Raw genomic sequence first — 25,984 nt, 5'->3', positions numbered from 1 at the left:
AGTGAAAAACAATGAGCATTTGTGCTAATTTATGTTAGACTATAGGCGTTGCCTGAAGTCTTGTAGGCAGTTGCCCACAGTTTTTGACCTGTGTTGAATTGCATTCTAAGCACAGAACATATGTGTACATTCTCTCTTGTGGTATTGCAGAAAAGTTTTGCGGACATTTTCAGTTGTATTTCTGCCCTGTTCTGTAGTTGAGGAGAAAAAGTAGCTTGAAGAGAAAGTACCTTTGCTCAGGTGAAATCCAGTCACGCAAGGGGACAGCAAACAACACCTGAGTACAGCACTAGCAAGAGCGATGTGCATTTTCTCTGCCTGTAATAAAACTATATTGGTAAAGAGCAATCCCAAATACCTCCAGTGGAGCTTTTCTAGTACTCGATAAGACTTTTTTTTTTTTCTTTCAGTGACATGACTTAAATAAAAAGGCTCTGACAAATCTTTTCACTGCATTGGCCTTCTCTCGCAATTGTACTACATTGTTTTCCCTGAATGGAAGCTAATAGTCTAACCTAAATATGTTGTGGGCACATGAATTTATAATTGTCATTGGCTGGGTCTGAAAGTAGGTCATGGTGAATAATCTGCTCTATTCCTTGTATTTTTTACCAGATATCAACACCCTAAAATCTGTATTATTATAATAAACCATATTAATGGCAGAAATATATTATCTTAATGTGTCTTACACTGACTTTAAAGACAAAAGTGATGTCTGTGGTTCGTTTCATGTATAGGCTTTTTCCCATGTATTTTTGACTTTTTTTCTTGCAGAATTCAGGTCATAAATTCTTTCATGAAAATAAAGTCTTGTTTGTGCTGCTCATTATCAAAAAACAAGTTCATGAGACAGTCACAGGTATTACTACTTTTGAGCCAACATCTGTTTTCTGTTGCGCAGTCTAACACTAATGAACTAAAAAAAGCAGGATTACCGATCTTTTCATTAGTTAGACTGACATTGGTAGTGCTATACCAAAAGATAGTTTTACTGAACGTAGACTAGATTATTAAAGAAAGACATGGTATGAAACCATGTTACGTTACTGGCAGAAGCAAAATGAGCAGATTATTTGATTTTGGACCATTGTTTCAACTCAAATGTCAAATAAGGAGCCTACTCTAGTAAAATTACTCAATATAGACAAATGGTTGGGCACCAGTTCTACGTAAAATTTCAAGAAGCAACCCTCATTTGTCACATCATAGGAACAGCAGGATTGTTCAGATACTCTGCCATTGGTATCGGCTTTTTTGTTTTCAAAAAAAATGTGGGATTCCTCACTGACTGCAACTCAATCTGGATTATTGACTCCATTCATTAAGAGCAGAAGTAAAGTCAAACGATTTAAGCATGATGTGATTCCTGGAGTAGAAATCTATAACCAGAGCTCAATAAGCCTAGCCTAATTTTGTAGCAAAAGGCTGAGGAATTTGCAGACACACAATACAGCCATTTATATATGCTGTTAAACTTCTGAGATAAATTTCAGACAGGTGTTTTACTAAATAGATATGGAAAGCAATTAGCACAATATTCACTGACAACAAGCTAAATCATTATAATGTTGCACAAGATTTTCCAGCCTCATATGTTATGGACCTCTGTGCTGTTAGTATGGGCTTGCAGTATGAATATATTTAAAAGAGGTGTGAATAGCATCTTCTGGAAAGGATCCAGCTGGAAAAGAAAATAAAGGGTAGGGGGAAAGTGCTAAATTTAAGGAAGGGTACTATGACTACAAGGGCTGAAAGAAGAGGTTTTAGGACATAAAACCATGAAAAAACAAGTTCTGCTGCTTGCTTCTTTGCTGTGAGATGTGCTCTTAAATATGAATAGTTGAGATGTTTTTCCACAGCTGAAATATCAGCTTCTCGTGTAAAACTCATTCTACAAAGAGATTGCTTTTGTAGACCCTTTCATTCCTTGCTTCCCAAACAAGACCACCCATTCCCTGTCAGATCCAGGCAGCAGAGCTATTCAAACATAGAACTTCTTGAGTGCTAACTCTACTCCTGAGTTCATTTGTCGTTTTAGTGACATCTTTGCCTTGTAGCTCTGTGAAACACCTGCTCAAATGGGATCAACATGAGGCTCCAAAAGTGGTATTATTCTGCTCATGCTGAAATCAAGTGAGTTAAGCAAAAAACAATTAAACTGTGTGGAAAAATTTTCTCTCAGTAAAGGAATCCAGATGCTGTTTGCAGTCCACAAATAGTAATATGTGGATTTTACATTGCTTTATTGCTTGTGCATATGCAATGTTTGAGCAATCAAATGCAGGACTAGATCTTACTCCAAGAAACCAAAGAGAGTTGGGCCTCTCACTACCTTGGTGACTTGGATAACTCATCAAAAATAACCCTTTAGGTGCTTTTCAAACTGGTGCTGTCTGAAAAACATACTGCATAGGAAGGTGAAGTGCCTCATCAGGATGAATGCATGGCAACCTTTAGGCAAAAGCTACAAGCTGCTTATAAGCAAATAAATCCTGAACTCTGCATCACCAGCAGGCCAAATCAACACTGGAAGGAGGGCAAAAACCCCAAGACACAAACTCTGCAGAGCCCATACAAGCTAAGCTGTCTTAAATTCCCTGTATCTTGAGTTTTTATACAGCCCTTCAGAAGTATACACACACACATGGATTCAACGAGACAGTCGGGGTGTCAAGCAAGGTCAGCCCTAGCTGCTCTTGAATAGACTGTGCTGACTTCTTTCCAAAGCCATCAGAAATCTTTTCTGGATCTTAGTGCTCATCCAAATAAGCTTCCCTTTTGTCCTCTGTCTGCTATATAAAGTACTTTCCATATGAAGGCACTTTATCTGGCAATGTAATTTATGGAAGAGACCATCTATTATTTTTCCACTTGAAGCTTTTGATCATGGATGGATATTTGAAGTTATTAACAGCACTGAGAGGCTAAAGTTTCAGGTCTTTTTACTCGTTGCCAGTGAAATAAATGCTAACATTGGCAACCCATGGTTTAACAGGAAAAATCTTGCTGAGAATTACAGACTACTTCCAGGTTTTTATTTTGAAAAGCTTTACAATTTGGCTGCTATATTGGAGGCATTTCTTTTCCTATTTGACTCTATCATTTGTAGTCCAGATTATCTTTTATCTCAGCAGCTGGATTTGATAGGAATATTTGGGGCAACCCTATTCCTAGCTGTCCAAAAGCGTCCAAGTGCTCTATAGGCTAAACTGAAGAACAGCCCCATGGCACCTGCATGTGTCCAGGCTGTGCTCAGAAAAGCAAAATTGCCTCTGTATTTTCAGCTGACTCAAAACTTGGAAGCTAATCCTCATTAGTGACTTCAGCTGACATTTTGGATTTGCTTCTGAATTCCTTGCCTAATGGAGCCAGAAATTCAGTTTAACAGCCCCAGCAAAATAAATCCCTGCTAAACACAGGCATTAGCCAGTGTGTATCAAGATTTTACCAAAAGCAAACCTTGGCACAGGGAAGCATTCAGAGTTAGTTTTGGCAGCCTTAAAAAATACATTATGTTGGAAGTGATCATAAATGGGCCTTGTCTGATTTGCTTGAGAATTGCAATGGCCCCGCAGGCTTCCAGTCCTAACAGTGGAGCAGGTACAAGCCAGACGAGATGCTGATTTACCCACCACCATGTGTCTCATTGGCTGTGGCTCACTAGACGCTTCAGAGCAGGCCTTGCTCCCCACCCATGCCCTAAGACAAAATTAGGCTATGCATTTTCTGTTTGACTAGAATCTCATGTACAGAACCGATGCATGAAAGGAAAGGAAAATCAGAAAATGAATTTGAAATAACCACAGTAAGTGGGACAGTGACAGTGCCAAGAGGCCAATAATGATCTGTATTACATGTAACAGGTTCTGAGGAGCCACTTTTGCCAATATTGACAATAACAAGTCATTTCCAAGTTCTGCCGTGCCATTTTCCTTTTGAAACTGAGTGGGTTAGCTTCCCACAGCTGTCCCAGAGCTCCATTTAACAAGTATAACGGAAGAAGGAAAACCCTGGGCTCACAGAAAAGCAGTCCTGCTGGCTTGCATCTATGTTGCAGGTTTTGTTGAAGATGGTGAAAACCTTTACATTCGGGAGGATCCAGCACTGAGACAGCCCCCAACATAGTAAGCAGCAAGAGCAAAATGTCTATCTGCAGTCTGAGAGGCTGCCCAAATTCTCATTGTAACTCTGAGCTCCTTTTGTCCTCAGATTGCAGGATAGAAAGAGTTCTTAAGTACAGCTTAATGTAAGCAAAGATTCACTAAATCCTCAAGAACTCATTTGTGGTAGCTCATCCTAGCAGAAAGGTGCAATCAAACATCTACAAATCCAATGCCTGTAGTCTGCCCATCACAGGGTCCAGCATTGTCCCTATCAGTCCAGCTGTGAAAGGGCTTATTTCTCTGTTGTACTGGGTTCCTCCTACTTCATGATTTTTTTTGTTTGCTTTTTGTTTTTTTTTTGATGTTTTTTTAGGAACATTACATTCACATGTATTTTCTGGCACCTGGTGTGCCAGTAAATAAAGTAACTTCCAAAGACCTGAATACCCGGGGACCAGTAAAGCTTCTGTGAGAGGTGGTTGGCCATTGGTAGTCCAGTGTGTGCAGATCTGTGCAAGGTCTTTGCTGAGACTCTGAACTCCACAGGTGGAGCTTATGAATATTTAAGAGCAGAAGAATTTTAAGGTTTTTTTAAGAGGTTGCCAGAGCTGCTGTATCCATGCCTCGGGTACAGGCCTGGAAGGACGTTTGGGACAGAGAATCAAGTCTTTTTATAAAATTTTCCAGGCATATGTGAGTGATTTACACAAATAATGGCTTCTCTCACTGTTCAGGTAATTCCTATTCCCTCATCTCTTTTCCGTGCTAATTTACAGAAGAAAAGATGAGCTGTAAAGAAAACGCTAATCTCCTCCCTGCAAGTCGATGAAAAGACCCATTCCTCCCCTTATTCTAACCCGAGCAGGTGTGTACACTATGAAACTTGCCTGCGTATTTATCATGGAAATAAAGACTTTTTGTGTGTGTTAGTCTGGAATTCTTCACAGGATTTTAATTTAAATGGCTAATAACTACCTCTTGGTAAAATAGCAGTTCATAGTAATTTATCATATGTAAATTGCTGTGTTAAACTTTTGTAATGAATGCATAATGCCATAGTGAAAAATATGCAGGTTTTTTCCTAATCGAAACTAGGAATTTAGACTGCTAATATTCAATCTAAAGCTTTACAGTAATAGTGCTGGAATTCCTGGCAAGGAAAACATCGTAGTCAAGCACTACAGCTGTGGTATTTAATTATTCCACAGTAATTGATGGAGATAATTTTGTTTTTACTGACTTGTAAAAGTCACGACCATGTTTTCTTATATGTGCATCATTACATCATCATATCTTCATCTGTCATTACACTGTTTGTAAAAATAGTGTAAAACGTAATGACAGCTTTGGGTCACATCTATTTATTGTAGTTTGGGTATGGTAGCAGAAATATCAGTGCTGCAGTAGACTCAATAGTTTAAGAGTATAGGTAAGGTAAGATTTGCCACCAGAGGTAATATCTCACCAAGCAGACCAATTGGTGTGTCTGTAAAAGTTGGCCAAGGCCTCAAACATGGAAAGCTTTCTTCAGAGACTGTCACAAGATGACTTGCATGCCCCGAAGTTTCTTTGGCTCTGTTAGGTCTTTTAAAACATCTTGTTAGAAACAGCCCTTCCAGATCAGTGGTAACATATTCTGACTTAAAATCATATTCAGGATTTCTAATCATTATTAGCAGAGTTGCTATAAAATTAGAACCAGACTTGAGAAAAAAGTGTTAGTGTTTCAACACAGGCTCATTTTTGTCAGGATAGAAATGAAACCTACATCCAACTGTTACAGGCTATGCCAAAATGGGAACAAAATGCTCTAAATGTGTGTCATGTGCATTTGATTTATAACAATCCAGTCACATGATTTTTCACACTTCATATGATTTATATAAAAACAGTGACATAATAAGAAAGTATAATATTTTTCTTGCTATTTTGCCCACCCCATAAAATATTCACTTACTTCAAATAATCTATAGGAATGTATGGTTATGAAAAAAAGGACCAGTGGGAGTTTGCCTGGGGAAGGATTTGAATGGAAAATTGAAAAAGAATTGGCCACAAGTAAATATTAAATAGCTGTTTTTCTTTCCAGTATATGCTGAAGCTGAAAGAAAACTTTTAACAAATTTTCAATGGATGGAATAATAATTAAAAAAAAATGTATCAATCCAAAAAAGTATTGATCCTAGAAGGAAGAATGTCACATGTTTAGTTGTACTCATCCACATAAATGAAGATTCTGTTAATGTGACGCAGAAAGAATCTGGGAACTGGAAAAAGTTCAACCCTTATCGTGCATTTTTTCTTGCTTCTCTTAAATTTTTCACATGTACTTTCAAAGTGCATCTAGGACTGCCTTGTCATGATATTGTTATTCCACTGAACATGTTAAAATATTTCCAAATGCATTGACTGGCATGGACTGTGCTGTACATACAGACTAGGTCTCATGTACAGTACAGTCATGATGCAGGTCTGGGAGAATCATAGAACAACCAAGCAGGTGTTTTTTTCTTTAACTCCCTCACAGAGTTTTGACTTAACCTGTTGTAATATGCTTCAGTATATTTAACAATGCTCGTTTAGCTATACCCCTCACAATTCTCTTTGAATTTTCTCTGTATACTAATATTATTAATGTTAGCCTCAAATGCTATTTTGCAGATGATAAGTACTCTGAAAACTAAGAGAATGATAGATATGGATTCATTCCAACTATCTGAGTTAATTTTTCAGGATATGCAAAAGATTCTAATCTGACATAAATGTATGCAACTCCACTGAAGTCACTGCTCTGCTGCATGGTAATATTCATCCCAAGCTTCTGGAGGTGTGCAAGCTGCAGTGTCACCAAGATTAGATTATAGCATACCTGCTGTTTTTGCAAACACTGCTGTAGATATCTCCAAAAAAATTGCAAGCACTTTAAAAAACACCTCTTCTTACTGTGCTTAAAAGACTAAGATTGTTCTATGCTACTGTGTGCGACCATAAACCACAGCTTCACAGCATAGCGAAATGGCAAGGAAATACTGTGCTTTAAGGAATGTTTAGTGATGAACTTGACATTTGTGCAGTGTGGTTGCTTTCATCCATTGTGTGGCAGACCACTAGCCAAAGCTGCTTCATTTAACCCCATTATTTAAGCACTCATAAAGTAGCAGAAATGCTACTCTATAGACCTTGCTCATATGCTTTGTTTCACATCTTTTTCTTCTTCTTTGTTCTATAGCTAGAAATTATTTGACTTTAACGTGACAACATTTACTGGCACATAGTAGGGTTTCTTTAAAAATTTGATGTTGTTGTTTGATTGTTTGTTTAAAAAGTATATTTAAAATGTTTTTATCTTATTATCCACTACTGAAAAAAAGAGCTACTAAAATGATAAGCCATACTTGAGATATTTAAGGATTTTATTTAACATTAGCAATACTAATCTGATTGTAAAAAACAAAGAAAAAGGCCTCAGCATCTGCTATGAACAAAGTTGCTGAGAATCTGAATTAATTCTTGCATGAACCATCATGGCTTTGTTACAGTGAGATTATTTTAAGAGTGTATACTTTGAGTACAGGCTAAAGAGGATGAGCTCATTTTCCAGAGACAGTGTGATCCATTGCCTGTACTCCATTATGGCTTGCGTACAAGTGTAATTGCACGTTGTTGGTCCTTACACTGCAAAAGTACCAGAGTCGTTTTTCTTTTAATTTCTATTTCACAAAAGCTTAAACTGACCTGTAGCAGGGCATCTGTGCTCCTCTTCCTCTCCCTCTCCTGCCAACAACATCTTTTTGCACCCTTCCTTTTACCAGTGCTTGTATCACTGGAGCCTGTGGGAAGTCCAGAGTGCTGCAGAGGCAGAAAACATCACTCATGCCAGGGCACTCCAGAGTTCAACTTCTGCTGGAGTAGCTGTGTGGGACATGTGTTCACAACACCAGCACAAGGAAAAGCTAGGGACATGTGGCTGAGGCACAGTAACCCCCAAAGCAATTGGTTATGATATTTATTGCAGCTGTAAATGTCTATCATTTATATTTAAAGATCAATTCTACAATATCCTATCCTATCCTATCCTATCCTATCCTATCCTATCCTATTCTTTTCTATTCTGTTCTGTTCTGTTCTGTTCTGTTCTAAATTCCATACCATTCCATTCCATTCCATTCTATTCTTTTTTTTTTTTCCTTTCTGTTTTAAAAAACAAGGATGACTTTTACCTGGGATAGCTATAGCTTCATGTCCAGCCAAAACCGGAGATCCGTTACTATGATTACAAAATAGGATTTTATACATTGTTCCTACACCCATTCCTATGTAAAACAGAATGATTTTACCAACTTCAGAGAACTGAAAGTACAACAAGGGACAGGGAGTCCTGTGGAGGCTAACCTCCAGAAGTGCTTCAAATACTCCATTAATGGAGGGCTAAAATATGTCCTGGGCTAAAATATGTCATGTTTTACACCTTCCCAGAGTACATTTGAAAGAAACAACAGAATCCAGTCTTTGTAAGTACTTCAAACCCTGTGTACCAAGAAATCCGCCAAAGCACTTTACTAGTCCCTTTGTGAAATTTTCATTCCTTCCACTTTCTTTTAAGCCTCATAAAAGCTCTTGACCAACAGCCAGGAGGGGGATGAGGGATAGCTTCCTAAGTACTAAAAAAGTAGTAGTTTTCTTGGCTACTATTATGTGATACGAATCCTGTCCCTTTGCATCCGCCATTAGAGGATACAAAAGCACAGTATATAATTCTCATTCAAAGCACATTTCTTGTATTTTTTGTTCTTTCAAAATACAGTTGTCTGTCATCTAGTCTAATAAGAGCCATCTTCCTCATTTTCTGTAGTGTGTATGATCACCTTGACCGCCCAGATGTGTAGTGTGTGAGCTTTTCAAAACTTGTGATTACCCCAAAAGTAAGTACAGCCAAGTTTACAGCTACTTTCTCTTTCTTCCTCTGTTTGTTCAATTTATTGTCAAGGATTTGGTTAAAGAAAACCTAAGGTAAAACAGACCCTTCCTGTTCACTGTGTTTCAGTAGGAAAATGAAGCCTCAAACATTGCACCTCCCATGTAATCCAAATGAATCGATGAAGTAGATTTATTTGGTCACTTGATCTGTGCAGCTCTGAAATTGCCTATTTGCCATAGCTAATAGTTTCTACTTGTGAACTTAGCACCCACTCAGCTCTACACATGCAATTCACCCTCCCCAACAGGCAAGATAATGGAAATTAATTGCCTGAGTAACAACTGGATAGTCATCAAACCAATCGTCATTTGGCTCCCTGATAATGACATTATCTTCAAGACTACCAAAGGAATGAGATAAGATCTAGCAAGTGACCTAGTGTCTGCAGTTTTCATGTAGCAATACCTTTAGGTGCCCAACACCAAAAATTGAGAATATGGAACCTATATTTCTAAGGTTTTCATATGAAAACTTCAGGAGGATTAGACAAAAATACTGATCAAAGAGCTGTGTAAAGGTAGCCAATACATCTTCAGCCTTGCCTCAGCTTCATAGATGCTTAACTAAACATTGTAAGGAACCTCATTTCTCCACCTGGGACAGATGGTCACCAGCTTTCTGGCATGTTAGGAAGAACTGAGCAAAGCTTACCATTTCCTTCAGAAATATGGCCTGTCAGAAGATCATGGTGGCAGTTAAACCACCGGTAGATCATTGCAGGCTAATGGATAGAGAATGTGCTTGGAAAAATAGGAGGGATTTTGTCTCTTTCTTGCAGCTGGGATCACACTCATGGTATTTCCTCTGCCTGAAGGGGCTGTAACTGCTGTGCTGCGGTACTGGTCTGCACAGGACCTGGGATTATAGAAGTGTGATTGCACGGCTGACTCTTGGCCCAAAGCAATAGCCTAAATTAGGAAACTGGTGGTAAAATATCCAGTTGGAAATAAGAGGAGAATTTTAATACTTTTTACCCTAGACTGTGTGTTTGGCAAAACAAAAGCAAACTGGAAATTATGGTAAGGCACATGGAAAATAAGCACATGATTGTTGACAGCCAACATGACTTCACTAAGGGCAAATCCTGCCTGACAAATTTGGTGACCTTCTACAACAGGATTCCAGCATTAGAGCATAAGGGAAGAGCAACTGACGTCAGCTACCTGGACTTGTGCAAAGCATTTGACAGTCCCACATCATCCTTGTCTCTAAATTGAAAAGACATAGATTTGATGGATGGACCACTTAGTGGCTGTATGGTTGCACTCAAAGAGTTGCAGCCAATGGATCAATGTCCAGACGGAGACTAGTGGATGAGTGGTGCCCCTCAGAAGTCAGTATTATTTGCCATCTTTGTCGGTGAGATGGACAGTGGGATCAAGTGCACCCTCAGCAAGTTTGCTGATGACACCAGGCTGCGTGGTGTGGTTGACATGCTGGAGGGAAGGAATGCCATCCAGAGGGAGCTGGGCAGGCTGAGAGGTGGGCCTGTGCAAACCTCATCAAGTTGAAGAAGGCCAAGTGCAAGGTCCTGCACCTGAATTGTGCCAATCCCAAACATGAATACAGGCTGGGCAATGAGTGGATCCAGAGCAGCCCTGTGGAGAAGGACTTGGGGGTATTGGTGGACAAAAAAAAATGAATATGAGCTGGCAGTGTGCACTTGCAGCCCAGAAAGCAAATCGTATCCTGGGCTGCATCAAAAGAAGTGTGGCCAGCAGGTAAAGGGAGTTTATTCCCCCCCTCTACTTCACTCTCACTAGAACCCACCTGGAGTGCTGCATCCAGCTCTGGGGCCCCCAGCACAGGAAACACATGGGCCTGTTGGAGCGAGTCCAGAGGAGGGCCACAAAACTGATGAGAGTGCTGGAGCACCTCTCCTGTGAAGACAGGCTGATATACCTGGGGTTGTTCAGCCTGGAGAAGAGAAGGCTCTGGGGAGACCTTACAGCAGCCTTCCAGTACATTAAAAGGGTCTACAGGAAAGCTGAGGAGGGACATTTTACAAAGGCATGTGGTGACAGGACAAGGAGTAATGGTTTTAAACTAGAAAAGGGTAGATTTAGCTTAGGTATAGAGAAGAAATTCTTCACTCAGAGGGTGGTGAGGCACTGGCACAGGCTGCCCAGAGAAGCTGTGGATGCCCCATCCCTGGAAGTGTTCAAGGCCAGGCTGGATGGGGCTTTGAGCAACCTGGTCCAGTGGGAGGTGTCCCTGCCCATGAAACTAGAATTTGGAACTAGATGAATTTAATGATCCATTCCAAGCCAATTCTACAATTCTATGAAATGGACCTGCAACCTCCTCCTAGGATCCAAATTCCCTAAATGTTCATCAACAGGGGCTGCTATCTTGCCCGTGTCTTCTTGAGTAGCTTCTCCCTTTTTTCTCCTGCTCCAGCACTGATGCAGGCAGAGCAGGCTGATGTCCTCCTGCGCTGGGTGGCAAGATTCTCCCCAAGAGGATCTACAAGCCTCTGTGCTAGTTTTGAAATCCTAGAGACCTTGGGGTTAGAGGTGGCTACACAGCTATTCGCCTTGAGAAAACTTCTCAGCAATGGTTCGGAAGCCATCAAAAAACATGCAGGCCAAGAAAGGAGGTAGAAAGTGAATTTTCGAAGTCTTGAGGGGTAAGACAATCACAGAAAAAGTGGTATTTTCACGTCACTCTTCTGTACTTTGTCACGAATCCTCCAAGTCCTGTTTTGTGCTATTAAAATCTTTTCTTCTTCCAAAGGTATTGTGAAATATGGCTTTGCAGAATTATCAGAGCAGAATAATTAAATGAGTTTTTTCCAGTTCATCCTTCAAAAAGCCTTTCTTTCTTTTTCTTCAGACCTCAGCAAATAAATGTTGATCTGCTGCCCTCTCTTGAATCTTCCCTCTTACACCACTTTCTGACTAAATTTGACCCTCCTTATTGGCCATCTCAGGCCACTTGTGCAAATGACTGTGCAAATGACTGTGCAAATGACTGAGTAGTGTTGTTACCCTTTTGGGTAAACAGATTATAATTGTAATTAAAGCCCTTTTCAGTTTAATATTACAACTGAGAAAATCAGGACAAAGCCAAAAAAGGTGCCATTACCAAATGGGATATTGTGCTGGTCCTTAGATGAGCTTCAGGACTAATCCCAAGGTGTCCATGTCCACTATATAGCTGAGGCAGGAGGAATATCTTAGCACATAATGAACTATGCTACATTAACAAAGAAATAGAGAACAATATTCTAGTTTAAAAAATAGACTGGGATTTCATACATAACTGTTACAAGCAACAAAGGATGAAGAATTAATATAATCATGGAAATGTACTGGGCTTTAACAGTGTCCCTATGATTAATCACTACATATGGATGTTTTGAACCTTAAATGTATGAAGCACATTATATTATCTTAACTTCAAGCAAGGATATTGCTTGACTTGAGGAAAAAAGATAAACTGTAGAGAAACATGAATTGGGACAGCACCTAAAACCTGCTTGAAAACTTCAGCAAATGAAACAAAATTTGGGGTATTTGATCCACATAATAACCATTCTCATGTTAGCTCCAGTGATCCCAATAGCTATCAGTATATTCTCTAAAAATCAAGATGTTTATTGCAATAAGCATCGTCTCAGGAAATCCTCAGGAATACCTTGAAACATCTGCAGTGAAGAATCATCTAAAATACCTATGCATAAAACAGCTTAAAATTTTAGAATTTATTTTTCCTCCCTCTCTATTGGTAAATAACAAAGAAACAAGCAAACACATGTTCTCTTTAAAGTGTAGTTTAAAAATAATTTCCTGACCTACTTCATTGCATGGTCCTATCAAGTGGCTGTGGGGGTAGCACAAGTCAGGTGGCAATAAGCAGCCAGAAGAAGACGAAAGACAGATACCAAAGCCAGAATGTGGTAGAGTCGTGACACGAGTATGTGCTAAGAACCAGGCTTGTTTCTGATTTCTCCCTGTGTGTTCATGGTAGCACAGTTCTAGTGCAGCTATGCCCTGCTTAAGGCTGCTCTGGGCTTCCCAGCCTCCTTCAGTTGCAAGGAGGCTGCCCATAGCAGCAACAGGAATAGATGTAAATGAGCCATACTTTTTGCACAAGAGTCTCAAACTCAAGGCACTTAAGTGTGCCGCTTTGCACACCCAAGTTTACCTGTCATGTCAACCCTGAGCCTGGATCTCTGGCGATGGGGCAGAGCTGTGGTGAAGGTGGTCCACCCTTCTGTCCAGAGTCTGACAGGGTCCATCTCTTGGGGCTCCCATTTCTGTGAATCTTTCTGCCTCCACGCTGTTTCTGCCCTGCCTATATATCAGCACTTTTTCCCTGTACCTGCCTTTTCATTTCAATGTGCTCATTATCCTTCATCCAATACTGATGCTAACCCAAGCGTGTGTAGTGCTATGGCCCATTCATATGGTTGAGTAGAGAAAAGCTACTTCTCAGTCAGGAGCTTTATACTATCATTGTTAAAATCTAGCTTGTTAAAATTGTTGTCACTGGAAAAGACTCCTATGAAAAAGGAAGAAAAAAGAGGTACTGGATTTTAAGTAGCATGTCAGCCATTCCTGTGGTTAGAGCTGGCTCGAAGAAGAAAGACTAGAAATACCAAGACTATATAAGATTTTGTGTGGGAAATAATTCTTATTCATTTACTTGCATGTAGTATCATGTGGCACAGTCATCACAGTTGACAACGGGGAAAAATAATGTGTTAAATATTTTACAGATTTTTTTTTTTTTTTAATTAGGAGGTATGGGAGCAAGAAGTATTTTAAATAGCTTCTTCAGTACATAGTTACAAATGTTCACAGAATCTCACTAGGCTAAAATTTACCTGTAGCTACAGCTGTAATTCAACATAGTGCTGCAAGCACTTCCAGCATTAAGAGCAGGAAAAGTAGAATTATCACAGGTTAACTTCAATTGATATGGATTTGGCTTACGCTTTCTAGATCACAACATCGTGTTCATCTCTGTGCCATTTATAGCAAGTGGTGTGTGTTTTAAAAATGTCAACTGGTTGTAGGGCAAAGTCCTCCCTTTACCTACTGTTTAGTACATCCCTGTAAGTGCAGCAGAAGTAACAAGGCTAGCAAGAAGAATAGAGGCACCTGCAAGACTGGCTTTACACCACATTACAGAATGCTTTATACTATAGTGCGTAATTGTATGGATACACATATTTATGCATATGTGTCTGCTCATTGGGCAGCTGACCAAGGCCCACTGTTTATACGCCCATGGATTTTTTTGGCAGTTTTTAACCAATATACACTGCAGGAAATAGTATACAGAAGATGGCGTTTTCCAGGCGTTTTCCTCAGATCTAGCTGTCCAATTTTTGCTTCAGTTGAGTTGTCTGTTATTGCAGATCAAATATGAATATATGGCTGACAGCATAATTATGTATTATTTCTGTGTCATTTGCCTGTCCCATTACCTCTGGCACACCAGAATGTTTCTGGCAAGGCTCAGACAGTAACAAGACCACTTCTTATCAGAGGCAAATCCTCTAAACCCTCTTTTCCATCATTTTCTGTTTATGTAATCTCAGTGACACATGACTGCAACACTCCCATTTGTAGATCACATCCAGATGTATTAGATTGCTGTGGAAGTGACACACCTTTATTACATTTTGAGATTGCGTATTTCTTCTTTAGATGAGGACAGTTGTCTCATATTTTAATTCCCTCTGGAAATGGGTGACATTCCATTCAAGATGAAAAAAGCTGTTACAGTTCTGTGGCAGAAACAAATGTTATACAAGTGATTGTGTTGCTCACTACATGTAAAGTAGACTAAGCATCCAAGTTGGTGTGCCTTTTTCCCATTAAATTTCTGGGGTTTAGATATGTAGGGTACTCTCTACATTGTTTGCTCAGGTAGAAAACACCTCACTCTTAATTTTTGAGATGCTTCAAGAGTAAGGGTGTGGTAGACAGATCCCTTTCTTACTGTGACAGAAAGTGATCTATAGACATGTTTCTCACCTGTGGTCCACACACTCCGAGCAGTCTCTACAACATTAGTAGGCACAGTGTCTTCACAAAAGCCGTGTTTCTCATTCTAATGCAGAAGTTCTGTTTTTATAAAACTGCAAAGGATGTGTTAATGCAAAGAGTTCCGCTCACTTTAACTCACACAACTGCCATGCGGTATGATGATGTAAGGTGACCCATGGATAGTTTTCCTAGAAAGGAGAGAAGGGTGTTGATATATTAAAAAAAAAGAATAACAGAAAGTTGCTGATCAAGTTCCCTCCAAGCCTGTGGAGTCCTGGCCATGCTCTATTTCTCCAGTACTTTGTGTGGCTGAAGCAGTCATTTTTGATGTTGGAGGGTTACTCTGCCATGTGTCTGCCCACAGTTCAGCTGAGCTAGCTGCACTGGGTAGTGTGAAAACCCACTATTTACCTATAGGAATTTATTATAACAAATAAAGTCTAATGCTGGTTTTGTTTTTGCTCTTTAATTCCCAGAAGGGTCAGCTACAACGTGTCTCTCCAGGAAGACTCCACAATGAAAAAAACAACCCACAGTTGCTTCTTACCGATTATCCTTCTTATTGTAAGTACGAGAAAAATGAACTGCTTATGACACCTGCCAAATTTAAACTTGTGGTGATGTTCAGAAAAATAAGGAGTACTGGATTATATTTGTTATAGAGTACAGAAGGAATGAGTTCCTTTGCTGATAAATTTTGAAGTAAGGTTTATAAAGTTTCGAAACAAGATACCTCATAAAAGCTTGAAATTGAAGCTACTGTTCCTTGGTGAAACAGAACTGCAAGTATGAGAAGGTAATGCACGTGATTTTTCATTTTCTTATTTGTAAGAACTGTAGTACAGACTACAGCATATCATTGACTTGGAAACTTTTGTTTGAAAACTTCCTTAACATTGTTGTGTGAGACTTTTACTGACTTAAGTAATTGTGAATTTTCACTGTTTATGGTTACTCTGCAAAAAAAGCAATGAAAGCAATAGAAATGGCAAATTACAATGTAAAGTTTAGTTATTTGGTTCAAACACTACTTTCAACTGTTTAATCTCAATATTTCTGTTACTCCAATATCTGCAATGTGACCAGGTAATTATCATTCTAAATATGTAGCAAATTAATTTCTACTTGACTAAATATGTCTCGTGTAAGTTGAATGGTTTCTCTGACCTCTGCTTGTGAAACCTCAAATGCTTCACAGTTATGATAAAATCAAAGACATTGCAGGTAGTCAGAAATGAGGACACTACTCAGATCTTCAGCTGCAGTGCAGTCAGTATATGTCTGAATGATGTTACTGGGAATAAGCATCTCTCTGCCTCAGTGTTGTCTGAGTCACTTGCATGCCTGATGCCACCTTTTTCCCCAGTCATTTGTTTCTTTGTTCCTGAAGAAAGGTTCATGTCTTATTCTTCTTGATTGTGTTTTGTTGGCTAGCTCCTCACACCCCTCTGCTTCTCATCTTCTCTTCCAGCAGCTAAATGTAGAAGTCTCCCCATCAGCTCACACCCTTTCCGGGTATAAATTGTAGAAATGGGGCTATAAGACAGATTGGGGAACAGCAGACTGCTCTCCCTGATTTGTTTGTTGGATTGCGTCCCTCCTTCTCTTTCAGACTAGCATAACTTGCCCGCAGTGCTGTTCACCACTTGCATTTATGTGAACAAAAAGTAGGTTAGGGAAACAGAGAACAGTAAGAGAACAATGGAATAAAACAGTGAAATGAGATCATGGAGAAAACAGAACAGCAAAGAACACCTCACGTTGGTAAAATACTGAATTCATAGTTCAGGATTAGGACCTTCAACCAAAGAAGAACTAGAGAGCAGGAGGAAGAACAAAGGAGAGTTGACGTATTTCTGCTAACTTGGTCTCAAAAGTAACTAACACAGAATTAGTTAATGATCTGAGGAATCATCCCTGTGATTGGCAAAAATCTTCTCCCTTGATGCATATCGGAGTATTCTGGTTTTTGTGGCATTTTGTGGCTGTTACATATAGCCCTGCAAGGGATGCACGTAGCAATGCTCTGGCTGGGACATCATGCATGTTCGGAGATCTCTCTAAGCCAAAGAGCCCAACAGACATCAGCTTCCTTCTGTATTTGAATAATCCTGGCTGGTCTACATAGCATAACAGGAGCCTTGGCAAAGAACTGCAATTCTTCCTATAACAAAGTGAAGCCAACTGAAGGAACAATTCCAGGTTATTTTTCTTCCTCAGACAAATGACAGGACTGTAAATATCCTGATAACTAGAATTGTCAACAGATCTTATTGAGTGAGGTGTTCTGACCTACAGCATGGATTTATAGGTCAGCCCTGAAGGATTGGGCTGATCCTTCCCCTGTTATCCACAATTTTTTAAATCTCTTACCCATGGTATCATGCATGTAGTATTGGTTCTGTGCTCCTTAACGCAGTGTTCTGGGGCTAGGACTTCTTTAAGAAACTCTGCGGTGAGATCTGCATCCCCTTCCTTTTAGACATCTGTGTGCCAGAGGGCCTGTCTGGATAACTTAAGCACAAATTTCTTTACATTTTCACTGTTCCAATCTCAATATTCCATCCTTTTCCATTGCAGTGGCCATACTGTGATCTAGTTAGACACCTCTTAGATCAATTTATCTTCTGGTAAGGGATAAGTTACAGTCATAGAAGGAGACCCTGAGCAAACTGTTTTCTTGATAGCACTTGCCAGAACACTGCTGTTAAATCAAATATGAAAAATATTTGGCAGCAGCCATCCTTCCAAAAAGTTTCTTCACCTGTAGCTCATAGAAGGCATTCATTTTTTACATTTTATTTGTGGCCTGTAATAAGAAAAAGGTGTCTCTTTTTCTCTTCCAAAAAGACCGCTCCTGCTCTTTTGGATCTTCTAATCACTTTTTGGTTCCCAGTGCCACAAGCCCATGGGAGTTCCATGTCAGCCACTGTCTGAGGTTGAGGAAGGTGGAGTAATCAGAGTGATTTGTGATATGGGTTATTGCCCCTTCCTCTACCCACCCTGCAAACCATTCTCCAGATTCTCTTTTTTGGTGGCACTGATAGTTTACGGTCGTCCTATTGTCTGTGTCCTGCACTCCCAGTGCACTGATGAATGCAAATTCTTCCAAAGCAACACAGCCTAATGTGGTCCTAGCTTTCCCTCTGGGCTGCAAGCCCTCTGATTATGCTGTTTGTTCTGGTGTAAGTGCCAGTCCTGTATCTCTCCTTGCATGTTTTGTCCTAGACCCTAGTTACAAGGTGTCCATAGGGTCCCTTCCCCACAATCTCCAGCGTTTAGACCAGTCCTCAAGTGGTTTTGGTACCTTGTGATAGAAACCATCTCTCTTACCTATGTAATTTTTACATAGAATAGATAGCATTTTATCCTTCTATGAAGAGGTCAATAATAATTGTCCTTTGCCAAACAAAAATATTTAAAGCACTAGTTGCTCCAAAACTCACTTGTTAAAAATGAAGATTTTTTTAATTCTCTCTCTGACGGCTCCCCTTGCTTTTGGATGTGCAGTGATGGCAATGCTTCCACCATCACCAGATATTGCTCTGTAATTCAAAGTGAATTCCACTAGAAATGTTAACTGTTCTTCTCAGGGAGTATTTCTTAGTTAACTTTATCCCTAGTAATATTTTTTCAGTAATTATTGAGAGCCACAGAATGTGACTGAGATATGTTTCATCAAGCCCCTGTGTGCTGGAGGAATTAGTTCATCTCCTAGGTGCACATTTCTCTCCACAAGAAAGACAGAACATCAGCATGGTGTGTCCAGGGGCATCAAACTGCAGAGAATGAGAGGGACGAGGAAACAAGCCTGGGTCTTTTTCCTGTGTGACTGATCAATTTTGCAGGACATTGAGAAAAGGGAATTGTATTTTCTACCTCATTTTGTCAAGTAAGAATTCTCATCTAGTGAGAATTCCATCTCTACAGATGGTAGTTTGGTCTTGCCCTGTAAATGAGGATGGATGCAGTAGTTTTTCTCACATATTGCGATTTTGTTGTCCTGAGCCAACCACAAAGTGCTCAATAAGGACAAAATGAATGCTGTAGCTTAAGACCACACCATTATTCAATTAGATCAATTTGACCAAGATTGTATTTTAAAATAAAATCATTTTGAGTAAAAAACAAATTGTACAGCTTCATTAAGTCCAAACCTGTCAAATTGCTACCAAGCCTCGGTCACTAAACTATACACGGTCTAGTGCATTGTGTCAGATCCTGAAAGGCTTGAGAATAATTTCAATTCATAAAACATGGAACATTAATTACATGAAAGCCTAAATGTAATTTTAGGTAACTGCAAAAACTGGCTTATTTTGGAGCACGGCTTTAGTAGGTTGGAGTCTCCAGAAGCCAATTAGTAAAACATTTGCCACTGTGATGAGGGCATAGCTCATGGCGCACGCGTCCGATCCCTCACAGCTACCAGTCAGATGTATTCACCAGTGAGGTGGCATGTCCATGTCCTTCCCTGAGCTCCTGCTGCTGTCCAGCTTTCACCAGAGGTCTCTAAAAGCCGTGTCTGTGCAGATAATGTATGCAGATAATGTATGCATAAGACTCCTCCTGCTTAAACACTCTTCCAGCATCTGGTCCAGAGCAGGTCCCACCCTTCAGAGGGCAGAAGAGGTGCTGAAGAAGTGCATATTTTCCTATGTAGCTATGGGTTGCTTCAAGCTGTAAGAAAGTGGACTTGCAAATTCCACAGCTCTTCTCATGCAAGAAAGATTTGGGAAAGTACTTTGCTGATGATATAAAGTTGATGAGAATTATTTTGAGAATTTCAGACACAGGCTGCACACAGTTTTCCAGGAGGGAGAGGAGTGCCCTGCTCTGTTCTGTTCACCTGAGGTTCTGGGGTGAGCAGGACCTTTTTTTCTCTCTCTTTGCTTTTTAATAAAATAAGAATGTAGCTGATTGCCCCAAAGAGGTCTCTTGAAAACACAATTAGAGCTGAAGACAAAATCTATGAAGCATTCTGCAGCCTGCCTTTACGCCCACAGTTTGCATCAGGCTGTCCTGAGAGTAAAGCTTCCTCGTGTGAGCAGTACTGACTGCCGCAATGGAAAAGAACTGTCAGAGAGTCGTGAGCTGCTTTTCATTAAAAGTGCCTTGTCCTCATCTACTGCAGATGATAATCTCTTGCTTTACACGGCTGCCAAAATCGGCAATATAAATTGTATGGGATCTAACTGTGAGATGTTTCCATCTTGCTTCAACAGCAACTGAGGAGGGAAAAAATGTAAAATTCAGAGGTTAAGCAAAACATGTCATGTTGAGGTATTTCCCCAAAGAAATTGTCTGCTCCCAGAGAAATTGTCTGCTGTTTCTAGGCACATTTATAATGAATAAGAAGTCATTGCTATGTTTACTCAGTACCTTCTGCTAATGACCTTCCTAAGGCATCACAGTGGTTTTCTTCTCTGTCCTGACACTCGTAGCTGTGAAAAGTGTTTCAAACACAATCAAGGTACAATGGGGGCTCTGCAACTAGGCTGAGTCATGCTGACCTCTCACTCAAAGATGTGATATATTGAAGGACAGGGGTTTAGTGACCCACAAAGTGGTGACTAAACATAGCAGTTTTAAGAGAAATGTGCCAAGTGTGTTTTTGAGCTATCAAAATCAATAACAAACAGTTGTAGCATCCAGAATCTGAAATATATTTTGACTGAGCTCAACAGTAAACGTTGCAAAATTGCTGCATTTAATGGAAGGGGGGGGAGGAGTAAAAAGGAAGGAAAACTACAAATACCTTCTTTTCCATCGTGTCATGTATAGTCAACAGTTCAAGCTCCTTGATGGTGGAAGAAAAATATTTGTGGATCGTATCCAATATTTTATGGGAAAAAAGTTAATTTTATGCTTGCTTTATCTGGATTCTCTCTTGCAGAAATGGACACAGTCTTGCATATGTTAATAGCAGGTATCTGTCTTACAGCAACCGGGGCACTATTTACTATTTTCTGCATAGTTTAATAATGAATCCAAATTGCTTTTTTTCTACCAATTCTACGTATAAAGTGACCTTCAGCATTGCTATCAGCCTGTTATTTCTCTTTGTCATGATAATTCACTTCCTTATAACAGTCATTTGTCAGGTGGTGGCTTGGTGGTCGTATGTATGACGTCATTTACTTGGACTTCTAGGAGTGACATCATATGTACGGCTGCTAAACTGCTGCATGGGACATCACTTAAACAGTTTTCATCTGAAGAAATCACACCAATCATTTTCAGGCTCTGAACACCACATCCTGATTATTAAGTTGTGAATTATTTATTTCTCTTTAATAAAGAATATTTGTAAATGAGTGAGGAATTCTTTTATTGTATCAACACCATTTACACTTCCATCTGAAGTAACCAGTGGATGGATGGGAAAGGTTTTTAACTTGCAGTAATGAATGCTGAATATTCAAAATTTATCTACACTATAAGTACTAAACAGGTGGAAATGATTTAGTCTTGGATTTTAATGGTAAAAATACATGTTTTAAAACTTAAGTCCCAATGTAAGTATATATAATCAAAAAAAAATGTAATATGAGGTGTGATATATACACCTAGTCTCATGGGACATTCCCAGTCTTTCCCATTAGCATACTGCACATGAAGTTTTCCCCATATGTAGCCAAGCCCAGGCTTCTTCTACCTCCGATAAGAGAATATTGACCCAGATATTTCTTTCTGCCCCATTTGCCCTTTTCTCACCCCTAAGGTAAGGAGTACCGGAATAATAAAGCAAATCAGGACTGTACTAACATCTTTGTCTGACTGAGCCCCAAGAAGGAGTACCTGGCTGGATCATCACCCCACTGAGCTGAGTGGGAAGACTGCCCCTGGCTTCAGGGAGGTCAGGCGCTAGGCCCCAAGCACCGGCGTGGTGGTGGACACGCGATTCTCTTGCACATGGTAGAAAACACTAATATTGCAAACAGAGGTATGATTGCTCACCCTCCTGCAAGCCAGCAGAATTATTTTTTGTTAGTCAGCTGAAATGGTCATCTTGTTTTAAGGTAGAATTAAATACTGTTCAAACTTCCACAGCCAGTTTTTCAAGTCCAGGCAAACAGAAATGAGTAATAACAATCAAAGAGTATATTTGGAGGGCATATCACAGATGAACAATACCAGTAACACATCTATGTATAACCCTGTAATTTGATTGCACACACAAGCTATACAATTACATCAAAGTTGTCTGGAAATATGTGCGCAACTAACTTTGAAAATCTGATTCTTTGTGTTTGATAATAAGTAAAAAGTGAGATAAGAGACAGCTGTAATCTAACAGTAATATTTCATTCTTTATCTAAGTTGCTTTAGATTTACTGTAGGCCATTAAGTGATTCCCCCGACGAAGTAATTTCCATTGAGTTTTAGTGGCACATTCTTATCTATCTTTTTAATCTGAGTGAATTCCTGGCCCAAATGTGAGCAATAGGAATTTTGCTGGCAATTTAATCTGGGCCATGATTGCTTTGCTCAGAGGTAGTAAGATGTTTACGTGGTTGAGCACTTTAGATAATTTTGGCACACTCCAAAAGGTTCATCCCATCCACCACCACAGTAACTCTCTGCCTCCAAATATTAAAGTATTCTCATTAATCTATACCCAGTAAGAGCCGATTCCTTCAGGAATTGAATTAGTCTCTTACATACAGCAAGTTATGAAACTGACTTTGAAGAGTAAGGTGTCTTCGTTCTGTATTGTATCCCACCCCACAGAATTATCACCCCTCATTACAAACTGTGTCATCTTCACCAGCTAAAAGATACAAATAGAACATTCCTTTTCTGATGACATTTTACTTTTGATTTAAATTTATATGTTTCTGTACTGTGCAATCTTCTGGGAAAAGTCTGTCCTTTTAAAAATGGTGGGTAAAAGATGATCCAAAACAAGTTAAAGGGAGGGAAAGATGTTCCAAAGCACTTTGAAAGTACTTGCAATTTCTATCTGTAGCTGAAGTTTGCCAATTATTTCATAGTTATGTTGTGCTTTATTCTGTACAGATAAAACAAGAGAAGCTGCAATGGTATTTATGACCAGCAACCCCGGTCTTTCTGGTCACTTAATCAGTGTGAATTGATCTTGTTTGGTCCAACAGATCTGAAGAACAGATCATCTCCTTCCTAGAAGAAAACAAAAATCAAATAAAAATAATGCTTTGGGGGAAAGAAAATTGGCAATGTTTTCCAAGCATAATCATATGGTTATGCTTTCAAAAAAGAGGTGCCTTCCCAGACTGGCCCCCAATAGCAGAGGAATCATCAAGAACAGAGACAGTGACATGAGAGTCCCCCTAGTTATCTTTGACTATAGCATTATTCCTTTCTTAAATACAAACTGTTTGTAACTAAGGTATTATTCAAAATAAGAATGAAAAAAAAAATAAGCGTGGGCTATCTATGAATCACTTCAGGGAAGCACTGAAGCCTGTGGCTATACATGGACACAAAGACAGACCCAAGGAAGAATGTCATTTTTACTTTCCTGCACTACTTGCTGGATTTGGGACATTGCTTGGTTGTTTTTTAAACAATCCTCATGGACACCTGCTAACCCCTTTAATCTTCCCATAAATGAGGGATCCCAGATATGTTTGGCTTTGCTTCTGTATTTTCTGTTCTGGCTTTCTAGATTCTTAATGTTTTCACTTGTATGGCCAGATGAAATACTTCACTGTTTAAATTTATCTCTACATGCGCATATACACACACAAGTACACATTAAATTGTTATAAAATTGTCTCTACCAGGAAATACCTTCCTTCTTCCACCCCATCCCCCCCCCCTTTTATTTCAAGCTCCTATTTAAGAACAATGAGATAAGCTACCATCAGCGTCTTCCAGCCTTCACATAGTAGCTGTATACAGGTCAAAATTAAAATAACATTATCTTGGATTAAATTGGAAAAATTGGATTGGATTAAATTATGAAAAAATAATTGGTTAGATAAAAGAGCATAAAAAGATTAAACTGAGATGGTTTGGCACAGAAATACCTGTATAAAGTAATGACTTTTTTTTTTCACCGAAGTCAAACATACTGTGTTTTGCTATGTATTTTACAAAGGTGTTCTAGCTGTGCTAATGGAAAAGAAATCAATGTATTAATGAGATACAGTTGCTTTGGATGTGCAATAAAAGTAGGGAAGCAACAATTTAAGAAGTAGGGTGATATTTGAACTTTAAAAACCTGTCATGTTTTTTTGTTTGAACTGTAAATGCCTACTTAAAGATTTCTGTAACAGCATTTGGTGTTAATATGAATCTCACAGACTCAAATGTATATAATCGATATAATCTGAAGCATGCCCCTGAAAGTCCTCAACACATCCGTTCATATGAAGAAAATATTAAAAATATTTAGTTACATTATTTACATGACTTGTCTAGGGAAATCCAGGCTTTAAATAAGAAAGATTCACATGAACTTCAAGCCTGTGTGCTTACAGGAGTCCTAAGCTTTGGGGCAGGCTGTAAATGACTCTGTATTTGTTTACAATGGCTTAAGTATAGCTTTGCAGTAAAAAAGTAAAGGGTCACCCAAGAAAAGTGCCACAGAAGCATTGATTTTGCTTGGGAAAGCAGAGGAACTAATCCTTTCCCATCACCTTCATGCAGAGAAGTGTCCTTATACAGGATTAAGGCAGAAGAGCATTAACTGGAGCTCCACGCTCTCATTTCCAGCCTGGCTCACAGGCCTGGGCTGTGCAAGAGGGACAGATGGAGAAAAGATAACTGACCTCTCTACCTGAGATCTTTGCCTTAGAGGTCCTTCTCTATGCCCTCCAGGCAGCTCAGAGTGGAAACATCCAGAAGAGGCCACTTGATCAAAGAGGACTGTCATTCAGGCTCTCAAATTTAGGAACACTTTGATTAGGTGCTTAATTAAGAACCGAGCTCAGGCTGTGAGGGTTAAACTCTGCCTTGACCTTAACAGCTGAAGGAGCTCAAAGCAAATGACAGAAAATATGGAAAAAAAAAAGAAAAAAAAAAAAAAGCTAGTTTCTAGACTGTGGCACTGAGGTATTTTTGTCTGAGTAGTCTAGAGAGAAATCAGCACCACTGAGAGGAAATACATGGGTGTAACTTTGGGCAGATTCATACAAAGATTTTTTGCAGATCACTAAACTAAATGAAAAGATTTTAAAGACTTTATCAAGAATTTAGTGGTCTTCCCTTTTGCCAGGAAAAAGGGCTTGGTTAAAATCCTGAGTTTACAGTGAGGTGAACTTAGTAAAAATTCAACATTTACTTTGCAAGCACTAGAAGGTCTAACATAATACTAAACACATGTGTAAATAGGTCTTTGAAGAATGCATAATGGATATTTTTTTTTTTATTGTATCCTACTGGTTTATTCACTGTTACTAACTGTTTTTCCTTTCTGTACAGAGAATGGTTCCAAGTCTTACTGCTACTGTAAATTATACTGATCCTACATTAGAGCCTGTAGTAACTGAAAATTCAGTCATACGACAGAAGATAATAGATTCACAGTTCAAATGCTATGAGAGGATGAACAGAGCACCTCCATATAGGAAAAAAGGTAAAAAAGATTTAAAATTTCTGTTTGTATATTGCCATGTTTGCCTTTATCAATATAAAGAAGCCTTTTGTTATATATATTAACCCATAGTTTTCCTTGGGGTTCAGTTGCTGTCCAGCACGCAGCAGTCAAGTCCACACTAACTTTCCATCCTCTTAGATGCTAAGAAAGAAGAAAGATTAGAATGACCCCAGGGAATGAACAGCTTTTCCTTCCTCCCATGCAGACGATACCTTCATCAACTAGGGGAAGTGCATTTCTGTCTCAGGGCTTTGCTGCTTGAATTTCTGTGTTCCTGCTCAGGGAGTACCACTCTCCAGAATGGTCTGTGTTG

The 25,984-nt window shown here is 39.3% G+C and overlaps 1 protein-coding gene across 1 annotated transcript in view; it reads left to right on the top strand.

The window, feature by feature from the left end:
- The window catches only part of CALCR (calcitonin receptor), a 136,701-nt gene that overhangs the window by 47,448 nt on the left and 63,269 nt on the right, over positions 1–25,984 (top strand). Inside the window, exons 2-3 of the mRNA XM_035545380.1 lie at positions 15,563–15,650; positions 25,497–25,650. Of these exons, the coding sequence (XP_035401273.1) occupies positions 15,603–15,650; positions 25,497–25,650 (202 nt within the window). The 5' untranslated portion in view covers positions 15,563–15,602. The remainder of the gene's footprint in view (positions 1–15,562; positions 15,651–25,496; positions 25,651–25,984) is intronic.

Source organism: Cygnus atratus, chromosome 2 (assembly GCF_013377495.2).
Source record: "Cygnus atratus isolate AKBS03 ecotype Queensland, Australia chromosome 2, CAtr_DNAZoo_HiC_assembly, whole genome shotgun sequence".
NCBI lineage: Eukaryota > Metazoa > Chordata > Aves > Anseriformes > Anatidae > Cygnus > Cygnus atratus.
This window is presented reverse-complemented; position numbering and strand designations above follow the sequence as displayed.